General features: G+C 42.5%; 1 protein-coding gene across 2 annotated transcripts in view; it reads left to right on the plus strand.

The window, feature by feature from the left end:
- Positions 1 to 17,152, plus strand: part of LOC110974295 (potassium voltage-gated channel protein Shal-like) — an 85,791-nt gene that overhangs the window by 16,816 nt on the left and 51,823 nt on the right. For both annotated transcript variants that reach the window (XM_022225834.2, XM_022225835.2), the window contains exon 3: positions 4,562 to 4,651. In XM_022225834.2, the coding sequence (XP_022081526.1) occupies positions 4,562 to 4,651 (90 nt within the window). The remainder of the gene's footprint in view (positions 1 to 4,561; positions 4,652 to 17,152) is intronic.

Raw genomic sequence — 17,152 nt, forward strand, 5'->3', positions numbered from 1 at the left:
ACTTGGCCAGATAGGTCGTGTGCTTGCTAACATTGGCTAGCACATGTAGGCCTATTGGTGTTTTAGCCTACGTGTAGGTAAGGTCATTAGGCCTTTTTTGATTTCCCCCAGTACATGTACATGTAGCCATGTCCAAAGTTCCAAACAATTCTTTTCACATCGCATCTCAACATCTCCCACCTTCCAAATTGATCATTGGAACATATTTCGCCATTCCACTTAAGTATGTTTTCTTGCGTATCTCTGTTTACACTTCTGATCTTTATCCAGATATCATTTTCTCCATAGGTACATGTACCGGTACATATTAACTTGTATGTTAATTTTTTGAAATATTAAGAATCACAAGACAATGGCTTTTGATTTTCATTGATAGAGTGCATGCAGGTACACAAGCTACCTTGATGTTTCTCAGTTTTGGGGGTGATGTTGCTTTATGTTTGCATTTGTTTTTCTTTTTAGTCAACAAGCTAAGCCAAAGATACTTTTTCTCCATTGACCATTGTGCAAACTCCATAGCGCAAAGCCAGCAGTCTGCTCCAGTGTCAATTTAAATACAATTACTGATGATGAATCACATGGCTTTGCCCATTACATCGCTGTGCGAGACAGACTCCTTTGTTCCGTCTCGTCTACTCCCTGGGTTACCCACCCCAATTGAGGGCTTTCACAAAATTTCCCTCTCTGTTGCCAGTAGCGAGGAAAAACCTGAGTTCGGTGGTCCAATTGCACATGCTCAATGAGGGGCTGATGGTTGTCGCATCTCCTACCCGCAGTTCTTCATCTTTATCTTGACAGTGTGAAAGGGAAACGTGAAAGCACCAGGGCACAAGTTTCCTCAAATCAGTCATGTTTACGGGGATTATTTTCAAATGCAATTACCTTGGAATGTCCTCTTTCATGTCTTTGCAGACAATTGGGAAGTTTTACATTTGTCTGTACATTGTTATTGCAGGAGGCACAATAGGGGAGTCGTCATGTGTACATGTAGTGTGGAAGAACACGTGGTAGGGTCACCCACACATTCATGCCAAGGACACATCAACCTTGTGTGAAGTACAGTACCTGTACGTATGTACAGTACATGTACATGTATGTACCAAGTACATGTACACTGCATGTACATGTACAACACATGCACAGTGTATTGTACTTGAATATGTACATGTACTACACACGTATTGTACTTGTTCCGGTACATGTATAGTATTGCTTTGCCATTTACTGTAATCACCTCAATAGTTGCATGGTACAGTCCAGTTGCCAAAGTGAAGAAAAATCCACAGTTTTGATAGCCAGTCAGGGTCGGCCATTTTTTGATAGCCATTCAAGTGGATCCAGTCGAAAAGAGTAACTCACTGAAGGGAAGCAAAGCTGATGGAAGACCTAAACACTGGTTTCATGGTGTGGTTTGTCTGAATTGAGGGTGTGACGTCAAGGGAATTCAAGTGCTTCAGAATGAGACGGTGACGTTACTTCGAAGTGCGTACAAGCGGGCATAGTCAGTATTTTTAATTGGATGTCATGTTCAAGTATGCGGTAGCTGGCTCTGCCCCGCTGGCGCCAACCGGGTGTAGTTTTCCCGTTGTTGTCTAAGAGGCAGAGCTCCCTACCGTAAGTTGATGAATATCCAGTGAGGAGGTTCATCAGGATGTGGTCTTGTCTATCACTTTTGGGCCACACAGAGTGATTGCCTGGGTGTATTCTGTGAGAGCGGCACTAGCTGATGTTATACATACTGCAGATCTTGGACAGCTCTTCAGCAGGATTTGGGAAGCATAATGTAAATCACAATACTGTTTCTGCACACTCAGGCAATGCTCATTTTGCCCAATTGCACAGTCGCTTTAGCCCGCTTAAATATCAGTAATATCTACCCGTACTTGTTACACAGAGTGTATACATGTGCAGGCACTGTGCATGTACTTGCAGTCTTACAAGTGTGCAAATATACATGTACAATTACCTTTTAAACACTTCTTAGTGGTACTTATGGTACATGTACATGTACATCTCTTGGATAACGGGACTGTTTCTTAAAATTAAAATCTCAGTTCTATTACATTAGAAGCAATCTTTCACAACTCTTCAAATTACATGTACCGGTAGTATCAATGGGAGATGTGTCCAAAGTGGCGGAAGACATGCAGTACATTAAGGATTAAAATTGTCCAAAAAGAAAAAAAAGAAGGGCTGTTGAGAAGAGTCATATTTTAGATGCGCTTTTTTTTTTTAAATTTGGAGCAAACAAGAACGTAATACAGCAAATCTGCTTCCCCCCTGCTTGCAGCCCATATTCCCATCAACTCCTATGCATGAATCCCTCGTTCAGTTGAAGCAAAATTCCACCCGGAGCCTCACATGAATGCACATTAATGTGCATCCCGTCATGCCTCATCCATCACAGTGGTCTGAATTGAAAAGAAAAAAAAAAAGAAAAGGGAATTAAAGTACGGTATTAACTGCTAGAGGAAGGTCTGCAGGGAAGGGAATAGATGTAATATTGAATTACTGACAGCGAAATGACCCAATCAGGAGTTTTGTTGCAGGGCTACATGTACGTATGATACATGTACCGGTACATTGTAGACCCCGCGTCATAAATGGACACATGGCCCTCATCATGTATAATTCAGCTGTTCAAGAGGAGACTCTTTGGTTGTCAGATTGTAAAAAATTCACAGCCTCCAGTTTCACTTTTCACTTTGACACTATCACAGCATTATGGGATATTCATTATTATCCCAGCTTATCGGATGACACGTTCATCGTTTTCTAGGCATATTAGAGCGAGGCAATAATTTATGACGTGGACTTCAGCTTCATTTCAGGCCCAAGGGTTTGGTTGTTCACTTGGCCAGATGATTACTCCGTTTTGCATTGCAGCTGCTTTCTTTCACTGCACGGCTGAAATGATGGGGAGGGGTGTTTCCCGCCATTCTTGGCTCACCTATCCAATCACAGATTGTTGTTGCAATACGGGTATGTTGTGTACCTGTGCTCAGTGTTCCATCTAGCCACTTGCCCACCTATCCTGAGGACAGGCAGTTTTGGTCATACATGTACATTTATTTGGCAGTTCTTGTCAAGTAGAACATGTACATCCATTCTCTAATCTAAACCATTCCTTCCAAATACTGGTTACAATGGAAAGACAGCCTTCAGTTACAAACATTTTACAGTTCTTGACTTGGGCTGAGAAGGGACTGCAGATATTTCGAACCTACACGTATGTACCCCGACCAGATTGATGACCTGTCAAAGAAACCTTGCCTGTGCTTTTCAAATTGATAAGATGGTACCGGTAACACCCTACAACCTCTAACGCATCAGCATGACAGTGTTCATCAAATTCTAAATTTGAAATATGGTGAGCACATGATGAATCATTGCTAAGTTGGGAGGAGGGGAGGGAGCGAGTGAGCAGCGTAGCCCGGTCGGTTTCTCACTGCAGAGGGGTGAATGGGAGAGCTGAATGTTATGGGGAGGTCATCCTCCAGCCACCCCCTCTGCCCCGCCTATGCTGCAGGGGTGGGTTGGGGAAGGGCTCTGCAACGAAGCAATAAGTTGAGGAACTTTTTAGTCAGATAGATGCACATGTATATGGTTTATTGTTTTTCGGGTTATGGTATTAAAGTTAAGTTCTTAAATAAGGCAAACTACTCGTATATGTAAATGCAGCACTCGAAATTTTAACTTGGCAGTCAGCTAACTTGTAAAGCCTGGTAACTACGTTTTACACTTGGCAGGCTGCCAGGCTACCGCTGCGGGTTGCAGAATACTGCATTATTGATGGACTTAATGAAAGCTACTCGTATTGCAAAGGATATGCACATTGTAACGTGTACCGGGAGCTTTCAGTACGCGTCTGTTGTACATTTGTGCGACATTTTGCTTTGTCCAGCATCAAGAAAGCTTTTCCCCTACATGTAACATGTGTAGGCAGACTTCGAAATAGGGCTATTTAGCTGTTTTTTATGGTACATGTCATGTACTTTTTTTCCCCATTTGAATGATTTGAGACCCAACCAACATCAAAATCTCTTCATTTTAGCAATAGTAAAACATTCAGATTGGTAAAAAAAAAACAGTACATACCTGGCAGATGACACTATACTGTCCAAACAGGTATGTCCAATGTGAATCCATAGAAATCCCCTTATTTATATTACTGCCCATACCACTATGTTCATCAAGTACACATGTACATGTGTAGGCCTATACGGGTTGTTTGGACAAATGTTTGTCTATGTGTCATTTGCACATTTCATCTCCAAACATTTGTGAGACACCTGCAGATTGTTTCACCCTCTGTAAAAGGGTATCAGGTTTGTTGGTTTTTACTGCCGTACCGGTACATGTAACAATATGAGTGTTCTTTTTAGGCATTGTTCAACACCGGTTCATGTGGTATTTGATGAAAAACACGGAGAAATGCGTGGTTTTTTTTTGGTTGACCTTCTGTTTACCCTCGCATGATATGAGGCTGCATGGCAGTGTGAACTGGGTACGTTTTTTCAAAAGGTTTTTCTGAAAGTTGCCCATGCTGTTCTTCTTACAGAAAGCTAGACTTGCCAGGATTCGACTCGCCAAGAACGCCAGCGGGAATGCCTTTGTCTCACGCAAAAAGGAGGCGGACAGATTAGCAGAGGTAAGGTTGATAAAAACGGGCTTGTCGCAGGCCAGCGAGCATTCTTTGGAGCACGATTCCCTTTTCCCCAAGGCAAGTCCCATGGGAAAAAAAGAAGGAGAAAGAGAAATGGAGAGAAAAAAATGGAAACATCCACTTTTTATTGTGCAGGGGCACGGGTTTTTGCATGCATCACAGCTTTCCGTACAAACTACACGTACATGTACCTATGACAATGAATCCACACTGCAACAAGTGGCGAGAATATTTTTGTGGACATGTGCACTGTACATGTATTTGCATCCTTTTTTCAGTGTAAGGGAATTGGCTATTACATATCTGCAGGGAGGGAGTCCTCTGGTCGAGCTGTTTGCACGCTGCACTTGTTCTGCTGCACTGTTGTTTGCAGATTGGTCCGAGACAATTAGCATTCAAGGACTCAGTGCATACTCATTACTTGAAGTGGTCATAAGTTATCACATATCGCATTGCATATACATGTACTGGTACGTAACCATGCATGTATTTGTGCTCGTATGCATATGGATTAGGTTATACAGGGTGCCCGAGAATTATTGGAACCCAAGAATGCTCAGTTTGATTATTTTGTTGCTCGTAAAAAATAAAATAACTGAAATCGCTTTTCATTTTTCAATGATCATCTCTGCCGTTACTTTTTAGCTCTCCCAAGAATTTTGGATCATGAAAATTGGTTGAGCCATTGTATGCACATCCTGTACATGTACATGTATATACTGTGTGCATTAACCTCATGGCACCTATTATACGTTTTGTGCATACAGTAGGTTACCAGGGAATTTGATCATTGGTTACACATGTATAACAGACTCATTCCTGTCCCCGCAGCATATAAGGTAAATGCAGGGATCGCCAACCAGACTATATGTACATGACATGTGAACTTGTATTCAGTGCTAACTGCACTACTTTTACATCAAAATTTATGCAATTAACCCTATTAGCCCTGAATCCTCCAATTTTAATATGATTTTGCACACATCCTAGGGAGTTAGGGTTAAAGAAAGTAAGGGAACAGTGCATTCACAGACGATATCATTTACGTTTATGTTAATTGTTATACAGTTTGACAGTAGGCCTATCATCTGCTGAAAGTCAGAGCTGTTTACTGTGGATAAATTCCTAAGCCTCCACAAACCGGTAATTAAGACAGAGGTACTCGTACATGTATGACAAAATAATCGTTGACAGCTGTGATGTGGGATATGACGCTTTGAACACCCTCGGGCACGCATAGTGCCCTCGTCTTTGCCTTGGGCGCCGTGAGCATTCAAAGCATCATATCCTACAAGTATCACCGCAGTCAACAGTTATTGAGTATTGCATGCACAGGTACAGGTACGCTACAGGCACATGTACAAATGATCTACTTTCCCGGGGAGATTTTTTTTTTCCATTTTCAGTCCTTTCTTTTTCAACCCTTTCTTTTTCAACACCTTATGTAATGACTGACACAGTCACTTCCTCTGCAGCAAATTGAGCTTGCCATATTAGATGAAGGAACTGGTATATACTTATATATCCCAGTCACCAGTGAGCTGCTTGCAATCTGGGAGCTACCTGTACACGCAGCACAGTGTCCGTTCATACTGGTACATGTGTTTAGCACATGAAGCTTCAACTGTGCCAATACGGGTATGCACGTGTACATGAGTGAAGTCTCCTGGCACACAGTCACGTTTTTGCAGAAGCCTACCGAGAGCACTAAGCACAGGGTTTAGTACACGGCATATTAGTTTGACCATGTGCATTCCCAATGGCATGGGTACATTAGCAAGGCTGATTACAGGTACATGTACATGTACATCTACAGTAAAATCCAGAAAAACCAAATTGTGCAGTTTGAAATTAAGACCTTCATTGTACTTGCATTTCGCTTCAAGGAATTTTTTTGGGGGGGAGGAAGTCACGTTAGCACCAGTATGCACATAAACCGAGTGTGCCAGCACTGACAGTCAAGATGGTCGTTAACTATTGTGCCCAAAGGAACAAGGCATTGACTGTATGTATGTACAGTATTTATTTAGGAGTCACCTGCAGCATGTACCGGTGTAGGTGGTTCAACCCTCTTTAGCACTGACAATTTTAATCCACATAGAGCCGACGAAGATTTGTTTTTCGGCCATTCACGCCCTAATCTTGTGTTTAGCAATATGCACGTCATTGCGGATGGTCCAATTAAAACTCGATACAACTGTGAGTCATTTGCATGGCTCAATAGTGCAGAGTGTTCACATTGTGTGGGTACCTCACATGTACCAGTGAATGCTGGGATCTTCAGCAGCCGCTTACGTAACTCACAACCATCGCCCGGACGACCGAGCCTGACGTTAGCGCCTGGGCTAGCGGGGCTGGTTAATGCGAGCAGCTTCCTGGGTGCCTGCACAATGTCATTAGTGGCATTAATTAGGCATTCAATCTGGACCCCTTTTTTCCCTCCCTGCCAGGACTTGACGCGGAGAAAATTTGAAGGCAGGGCTTTTATTGCTCATTTGCCACATTGCCCGGCACTTCCACTGTCATTGCCTGGACATTTTGTACATGACCACGTGAATTTGTTACTGTAGCAATTTGGCGAGTCTGAGCTGAGACTTTCCCTTTGATGAGACCAGACCTTGGTGGCATCCTGCCAGTTCGCTGTTTGTTTGACAGTTTATCTTGCTGCGTTTATCGTTTTTTTTAAATTCCAGCTAACAATGATAGTCTACATGTTGGTATTTTGTGCCGGTATATGCATAAAATTGAGTAGATATTGCATGTAAATTTAGAAGGTTAATTTAAATTTCATTACAACTGAATCACTCGACAAAATTCTTTGATGTTGACAAGCTGAATATGTCTCACAAAAGTCTGAGCGTTAAGTTTTGCTGACTTTAGTCTGCAAAACTATCAACTATGGGCACATTTACATGTATGAAGAAACAGTCTAAAGGACCACCTCATAATGCATTAATGATTTAGTCACAAAGTAATGTGTCCTCTTTAAACGTGAAAGACCATCCCCCAAAGTTTTGCTCACAAGCCATTGAAAATATTAGCCTGATGTGAACTGCAGATATATAATTTTCATCGTGGCTCAGGTTCACTTTTAATTGAACTGCCTCACAAAGCCATCCTGGTAATGCGATCGAGGGTCGACTGAAGGGAACCTGCTGGGGCGGCTCATCGTTAGCATTTGGAGACAATTTCCTTGACGTCAGCATCTCCAAAAGGTCCACCTTAGGAAGGCACAGCAAGTGGCCATCTGCTCCCCACGGTTTGCAGCTATGTACATTAATGCTGCAGCGTGACAGGATAAGTTTATCAGGTCGGGCTTATCAAGCATCCTCAGTGTGCTGGGAGACATGTACTGTACATGTACGGTATGCCATGCCAGTAGGCACGTGCTGCTGTTAACAGAATTTTCCAGAAGAGTTTGCGGTCAACAGTTTCCATCATTGCAGCTTGGATGTTGTGCCAGTTATTTTTTGTGATGCACAGGGAATAGGCCATCCTTCTTTAAGTCACCGTAGCACGTTCTGCGAAAAAGGGTGCAGACTAGGCAAAGCATCAAAAAGAAAGAGCTACATGTATCTTTCAGAGGAAACTGGGTTTTTTTGTGTTTGTTTTTGCAGGGGACAAATGCTTCTAAGAACAGGCTTATAGGTTTACAGTATTTCCTTGTTGTATGTGTATTCATTGGTTTTCGGCAGAAAGTATCACTTATTGTAGAATTTGCAGTTGCCTGAAGTGATGAGTTCACACATTACAATGCCATAAATCACAATTCCTCCCACTCTGACACTCTGTCGAGGGATTTTGGGACTTTGGTAACAGCTCCACATGTAAATAGCTGGGCAGGCTCCGAGTCACTGACACCAGTGTTCCCAGAAGTGCAGAATACAGCCAGGGACACAAGAATGCCTGTTAAATCCTCCCTGCCCACTGGGATGCACAGTGACCGCATCCCCAGATGAAGGAGATGTCTTTCTGAGAAGGAAGAGAATACCGGTAGGCACTGTACGGGTACCTTGCCTGGAATTGAATAGAACTTTAGAAATGATCGGCAGGAGCGTCTGATTAGCATAAGTAGGTGCATGTAACAAGGAAAGGAGCCTTGGAAGGGTGTTGATGGATGTGGGCTATCAAATCATGTCTCAGCATTGAAATCTTAGCCTGTTAGACCTCTGTGTGATATTAAAGTGTCTTAGTGGGAACATCTTGTGCACATACGTTGTCTCTTTGCACAGCATTTGAAGTTTTTGTCTTGGGCCACAGAGGAAATGCTCAGAGGTGAAGCAGTGGTATGTCTGTACACGTAGTTTGATGTAACTAAATGGATTCTGTGTTCAAATTAACGAAGGCCCTTCACCCTGGCCCAAACAGCACAATACAGATGCTTCCATTCCAATTATAATTTTCCTTTCAGGTATAACTTCACCCCCTCCCCTCCCCCCTTTGAGGTAAGCAAGCTCAGCTTGCTTGATCTCGAGCACCTTTATTACAGTGTATGTACACTAAGTCCTACCATTAAAGGGCAAAGGAGTTGGCCTAAGCTACTTTCTTGACTGAGCATTGCTCATGGATCCATGCTATTGCTAAGTACGGCCTGTTTTTCCAATTCATTGCATGCCTGCCCAGACTTAATGCCCCGCAAATGCCGCCTCATAAATGTCTCTTAATGAGAAGTAACTTGCCAATTGGATTATGTCCAAATGCCAGGCAGACACCACCCTGAAGAATCCAGCTGTGTGCATGTTTGGTTTTCATGGAATTAAATTCCATTTCATTAAATTACCAGCCCAGTCAAGGTCATCAAAAAAAGGCACGCATACATGTACTTCATTTGTAAACTACTTTTTTAATTTTCCTTGACAAATGTTAAATTGTATCACATTGAATTTTGCAGTTCTGTACAAATTAACTGATCTTTGATGGATGGCTTTTATTTTAATATACCCTCCCATGGCCTGCGAGCTCTGGATTGGCTAGTTGATCGAAGCCCCGTACTAAAGTAGTCCTAAAAGCTGGCCCAATTTTATGAAGACCGTCCAGCAGAAGATGCCTTCGGCAAAGCAAAACTTACATGTACGGTAACAAGGGCAAGAAGCTGTATACGTTAGTAAATTCTTTGACATTTTGACTGTTAGCCCATTTTCCCTTCGTCCAACAAATAACTGGTCCCTAATGATCACTTGTATTGAGTGCGTTCTGAAATTCTGCATCTCACCTGACTTACCGCAGAACAGTTACATGAGTAGCTGGCAGCAAAACCAGGAAGTGTTCGTACCAGGTGTGCAAATCTCACAGGCCTGCACAATGCATACTTGTATGTGTGTTTCACAAACCAGCAAATTTGTTACTGCAGAAGGTACATGTAACTTGCAAGTATTCATTTTGTGAACTACCGTAACAACATCAGAAGAAAGCCAGTAACAGGTGACAAAATGCATTAAGCAACGGCTACAAGAATGACAAGGACCACGCACAGTGAGTTGCAGTAAATTTATGCCAGGAAACGGAGGAAAAAGGTCCAATGGGAACGTGGATCCCGATACACCCCCACACGGTGCCCGAAATTTGCATTTCAGAATCAGAGCATTAAACAGAGGGTCGTTACATGTAAACGCTTTATTTGATTGCTAATGAACTGTCAGCAGAGCCTGTCTTTTTTTTTCTTTTTTGGGGCGGATGACACACTGTTTGCCCATCCACTTGCCAGTCGGCCATCCATCTGTTTGGCTCTAATTACTTTTTTCTTTTCCAGTTTGATTTGATTCAGTATTCAAACACACAACCCTGGATATATTATCACGTGCAGTCAGAGGCACAGGTGCTTGCGTACAATTTGAATGAGAGCTGTTTGTGGGATATTTTCATCCCCCAAAACCAGCCCCGCATTTTGATGAAACGACGTTGATCCAGCGTGCCACGAGTTAACTTAAGAGTTTACCAGCTACTCACGGTCTGCATGTACTTGCAGGCGATGATACCCTTGTAATGTGCCTGAATCCGTAAAAGAACATACACGTACCGGTACCTGCACACTCATGGGTTGCCGTACGTCCAGAGGGATGTGGCTCTTAAAGTCAAGAGTGTATACTTCCCAAGTTTTATCACCTTGTCCAGTGCCGGTAGTTTTCATTTTTGACATGGAATTTTTGTGTAAAATCTCAGCTGTGCACTAACTTGTTATACATGTTCACTTGTGAGGGGTCATACCTTGCCTTTTTTATAAGTTTTCAGGTACAGTGTGTGACTTAGTTTTGTGCTATCACCTCCCTCCGCCCCCTTCCCCCGCCTGCCCCACCCACCCAGAGTTTTGTACCCTGGGACACCCCGTCTGCACACAGACTCTCAACTGCCATTCGACATTATTCAGTATGTGCCGCCCTCAATAAATCCATATGGAAATAATGAGAGATCAATAATATAATGCTCGGTTGCATGTACAAGTATTGTACGTAGTAGTTGTGACTGCAGTTGGTGATAGAAGTTTGATACATTGATTGGCTTTGCCAGAGCAATATACATGTCAAAGCGTAGATTGTAAGGACCATCTGGATAGGAGTTCAGAGCTGTGCATATGTACGAGTACATACATGTACATGTACGTACTGGGGTATATTACGTTGCCAGCTACAGTTAATGAGTTTACTAATAATGTTAATTTCTGATGGATTCATCTTATCTTTCCTGGTCTGAATTACGAGCTCTACGTGTGTGTAATTAGCACTGAGGACACCATCCAGTATTTGGATGTGCATGTACTTTGTTACCGGCATAAATGCATTATGTGTTTAGACTGCACTATGACTACATGTATACCAGCATATTTAACACTGCAGAACATAATCAAATACTATCGATCCGTGGTAAAAAGGGGAATAAATGCATGGCTTGAATTTGCTGTTACATTATTTCACAGCAAAATGTGCCCAAGGTGAAACTTGTTCAACTTCTGCAAATATTTGGTATCATGTGTGCAGTGATGGTTTTTATTCGTATCAAGTATGAACTGGCTTTTACTGTTTGCTACAGACAATGTTCCACAGTGTAACTAGCTTGCTGCTGTAACCATATGCCATCCTCAAGTTGACAACAAATAGATCAGATGTTGATCAGGACGTCAGTAGCTGAGAAGTTTCTTTAAATTCGTATCTGAAAAGAAGAGAAACTTAAGCCTCTATAAATATTGCAAAACTATTGTACATGTATGTGCAAGTAAACACCCCTCCCCATATTTTATTCCATAAACTCTCGTACTTTCTTTAGTAAAGAGGGGATATTTCCTTCTGTTGGGAAAGCAGAAAAAAAAACCTTCACGTCAGAGTTTACTCTTTTAACTTTCCTCCTTTTGAATGAGTCAGGCAGGTCTGGTATGATTGTCAGGTTTGATAAAGTTTAGTGTGCGTGTGAGTTCAGAACAGAGAGTAGTTTATCACATTGCCTGCGTCACGCACCATTGACGTGACTCATCAAAAGACAGGTTTCATGCCGTCAAACCCCTCACCATAATCACTTGACCATACAGAGAACTGGCTCAAGTTCCGGTGCCATAGGCGGGCCAGGTTCCCTTTCCCCTTCCCTCCCGAGGTGTTGAGCTGGCCAATAGCATATGTGAAAGCCATGCATACACTGTGTCCCATGATTTCAAAGTAATTATTTGCAGATCTGTAAAAACGGAGTTACGGAAGGAAATAATTCTGTGCCAGGCATGGTTCTACCCTCCCTTGATACGGCTTTCCAGGGGGATGGGTTCGGTAGATACCACCGTGCACGATAAAGTTGAACATGATTTGATTGCTTTGAAAAGATGCAGTGTACAGTTATGCAGTCCACAGCAAGTGTGCTGCCAATGCGACAAACGGCTTTCCCCTATCCCTGAAGAGCACGGAGAGAATATACCGTACAAATACATGCACTTCGTCAGGGATTCAGCACTCAATGTAGCCACAGACATACTGTACGTCCCCGGGTTCATCACTAGATAGTGGGGCATAGGTGCGTTTGCATGTGCGTTTGCTTTTGAGTCAGCTTTTCTGCTCTTTCTGTATAATTCCTTTCGGCCGTATGGGCAAGTAATGGTTTAATGACGTTACAAAGTATTTAATGAACGGCCATGCCGCGTCATTGAATAATGTCCTCACCAGCTGAGAGAGAGGGAGTATGTGTATGCGTGATTGAGTGTCTGTATATTAGAGACAGCTCTTACCTTGGGAATGAGGGTAGCTAGGAGTAGACCTGTCCACAATATCAATCAATCACACTCCCTCACCCTTTCCCCCCTCCCCCCTAGTTTGGGGTCAGCAAATATTAATTTTGGTGCCCACAGAGAGCTGGGGTGGCGCTTGATCTTCAAATTTGGTTGGAGAATGTCTGCAGTGTTTTTGCGAGATCTTGCACCGATATAAAATTGCCAAATCACTGAATCACAGTAACTCGACTTGTATGATTAGGACATTGATTGGAAAATTCTTCTGCCCACTGAATCAGAAGTTGTGCATTATGCTAAGTGACTTACAATGTATCCATGGCAGTGTATGAAAATCTGCGGTATTCAGATTTAAAACAAACTGAATTTTCTCACAGGAAATTTTGTTTTTGATTTTTTTCTTTTCTTTTTAGTTGGAAATCCCTGAAAATTGGGAGCCTCCCCTGATCTCAAAATTCTGGCTAAGGTTGTACCGGTACTAATGCACTCAGTATGCGGCCAAACAAATCCATGTTTTTGACTGTTATTTAGTAACTTATTTGTAATCTTGTGTTTCATGTTTACCATTTAACAGTGAACAGTAAGGTCAGCATATTTGTGTGGATGGCTGGGTTTGTTTGATTTTTGATAGGAAAACTTATTTTTGGAGTGCATTACCTCAGAAAGTGAACAGTTAATTACAGGTAGGGTCTGGAACTCGAGAATTACAATGGTAGCTTGTTTTTTTTTTTTTTTTGAAGAACATGTATCATGCACCGTGATTGTCCTTGAGGTGAAAAGTCAAGTTCTCGGTGTTGGTCACCAGCAATTGCCTCCTGGTCCTTGGCCATTGTTTTCCTTATTATTTTGCACAGTTTGACGCTACGACTCAACATGCAAATGTGCGGTGGGTTGGTTGGAGAGGAAGGTGAAGCTGGTAGACCAAGTCTAGCATCAGTTCAATTTACGGGTACATGCGTGTGCAGTCAGGTGAAAGAATCCCTGAAATACCCGGTCCAGTGCTCAGTCCATGCTTACCTGATGTCAACAACTTTGTCCAAACAGCGTCAACAGTAACACCCAAACAACCTGCAAGTGCGCAGGGTACGGGAACAAGCAAGCACACATGTAAATATGCTTGCTTGCATCACAGAGAATTTATAAACAAGAACATGAGAAAATCAATTATTGAACATCCATCATCACAGATCTGCCCATACCGTGAGGACGTGTGCGTATATGTTTCCTCTTCTTGATATTGCTTGAGTAATTCAGAAACATTTGATAAAGGCAGACTGCCCTTCCTGGCAATTTCCATTTCACTGAAGAGTTCTGGGACTTAATTACAGTGCATTTACTGATTTGTCATAGGACGTCTATAAAAAAACATTGAAAGAAGTAGTCCAAAGTTAAACGCTCGATTCGGCCTTTGTTTTTTAATCTTTTCGGAGATTCCTAGCAGCAATCTCAACTCTCCCCACTCCATTGCAGCAAGCATGCACACGCAGTTCTCCCAAATTTGAGGTTTCCATAGCGATTGTTTGCTGCAGGGGAGGCAGGGAGATAAGATGTATAATCCAATTTTGACATGAGACAAGAGGGAAAGCCACGTGTTTGATTACAGATAGAGGTTTGTCCAGCCCTCAAGCAGTTTTTTGGCCCGCTTGCTCTTCCCAATTTTAACAGCTGAAGACATATAATCTTAATGATATTTCCAGAGGGTGGAAAGGGGAAAAATGAAGAAAACCAACCAACACTTACACAGGACTGTTCTATTTTTAATCAGGCCTCAAGAATTTGAAACTAAATCAGGAGTGAGGAATTGGATGAATCTTAGAAGACAAGCCCGTGCCTGATTGCCATAATTTTGTTAATAGCTGAAATGTGGATTGTGAGGTATATATTTTTGTTTTGTTTTGTTTTGTTTTTTTCAGACAGACTGCCCCTCTTGGGGTTGATGTGATTTTTTTGGGGGGGGAGGGGCAAACCTTTGGTGTCCGGTTCATTTGTGGTAACAGGAATTCAATCTGCAGTCAGAGGGCAGTGAAATAATTAGGTCATGTCAGTTTTCCACAGGATGTTATACAAGTAACCGCCACTTTTATCTGGGCATCCCTGATTTTAAATTGGAGGGACTTCACAATGTCTTTGCCCGTTTGTTTCATTTGCATGACACTGACAATTTTTATGTCCTCCTTTTTTTTATTCCCTTGCAAGTTTCCAGTTTGTGTCACCTGTCACAAATTTGTGGGAAATGACATACAACCCTATTTTGTATCCTGTGTCATAGTTTAATTTCCAAAGCCGTTATCCTGTGCACGCTGAAATTCAGATTGATAGAAGAAAACATCCTGCTCTCATTATGACTTTTATCCTCGAAGCTTCCGCCCTGCATTGCAGTTTGGAACTGTGCATTTTGTTAACTTCCCACTGCTACTTAACTATTCCCATCAGATGTTCTCCGGACATAAATCAAAGAAAAGTTCAAGAGCAACATAGTCAGGAGCCTACTAAACATCATAAAACAGTTTCTGTCTGGACCATGACAAAAATTGGCTTTCAGGAATCGTCCACTGAAAGACTCCCCTGGATTCAAATAAAAAAAAAGGGGCTCTTTGCTGAGAAGCACTGAGTTTAGCAACTTTGTCAGCAGGAACATAACAGCACTCGAACATGATACCTTGTTTACCAGCCACAGGCTTCGGTCAATCATGATGTATCTCGCGCTCCAAAGCTTGTATTTTCTTCATACATGGATTTTCATCAAAATACAGAAAGAAATGGCCTTGGTGCAGGCACAGCAATAGCTGATTGGTCAGGAAAACTTACATTACATACGAAAAAGATAACCCCGAAGGGTCTACATCAAGTTTCCGTAAGAATTTTCCCACAGTCATACACAATGAGTTTCTTGCCCATGTAATTGCAAAGGTGTCCATGCAGAAACCATGGGAAGAGTTTGTTGTCTCCGTTATCGGAAAATATCGACAACAGGAAAGTGAAAGGAAGAGAAGGAATAAAAGAAGTCGACAGAAGAAAGAGAAGATGGAAAGAAAGAACCCAAAGGGAGGGGGAAGATAGTGTTTCACACAATCCGGCCCGTCCTGCAGCAAACACCTTTTCATCTTGTCTGAGCATGTGGCAGAGCGTATGATATCAGGATCATGTGCCGGTCTCAAAAATTAAAAGCGGCAGATTAGATTACTCCTGTGATGGTGTATAAAAAAAAATCTTGCTCTTCTTCTGTCACGATGGGAAGACTGTGTTTCTTAATTGCAGAGCCCGTCAACAGGACCGCAGATTTGTGGCCCAATTCAATTAGTGCATGTTTGTGCCGTAGCCCCCCCCCCTTTGGAGGGAGTGGGGAGGGGGAAGGAGGCTAATTTCACATGGAATCAATGTGGGCCGCATGCAAATCAGCCAGTATTGAGTAGGAATTACATGTAACTCCCCTGAGACTCCGCATATCGCTGAGGTATGTGTTCTTGGTTTTTCTTGTCTCTTTTCTCTGTGGACTCTTGCCTCTGTTCCAACTGCATCGGCATGTCCATGCTGACAGCGGCAGTGAATATTTCTTTTCATTGTCATGAAGGATTTCACTGAGATTGTCTCTAGAAAAAGTCTTGCCAAGCTTTTTAGCTGGATCCGTTAAAACCTGCGGTGGTCAATTTCGTCGAGCTGCTTAGGGACAAAATTTGCTTACTCGTGAAAAAAACCATGCTTGATAAATCAGGTTACCAGTCAAACCTCCATGTGATGTATATTGCTTTGGACACGTTTGAATGTATTTAACAGTCCTTTGGTTAGCATGACAATAACGTACTGTAGAGTTTGAGCAGTGGCACATGCAACCTTTGTTTTTTTAGCAAGGTTTTTGCGCTTGAGCAAATGTTGTGCTTAAGCAGCTCTCTGAAATTGGCCCGGGTTTTATGTACCGGTACATGGACTCTGCTGTTCTCAAGTAGATCACATTTGCTGATAAATGTTGACTGAATGGATCTTCAGGGTTCGTACCGTAAGTGTTCCTTGGGATACTGTTCAAATTGCTGTGGATTTGGAGGATTTAGGTAGAATTGTGCTCGCATGACATGGACAGGTGCAGATCAACATCTTACACGCAGTTGTGCTCTCGAAATTCCCCCCTCCATGTGATCACAAATGGAAAAACATTTCTCCCCCAGCACCCTACCCCCCCCTTGCCAATTGACTTGGCATTGCTCATCAGTGGAGGGAAACTGGGCCTGTACCACCACAGTCAGAAATATCAACTGGCTACTCAGGGAGACCAATGACCATCAGAGGTCTGGCTG

The sequence above is a fragment of the Acanthaster planci genome, linkage group LG04 (assembly GCF_054643075.1).
Source record: "Acanthaster planci isolate LZ-2023a linkage group LG04, COTS_SCS, whole genome shotgun sequence".
Lineage (NCBI taxonomy): Eukaryota > Metazoa > Echinodermata > Asteroidea > Valvatida > Acanthasteridae > Acanthaster > Acanthaster planci.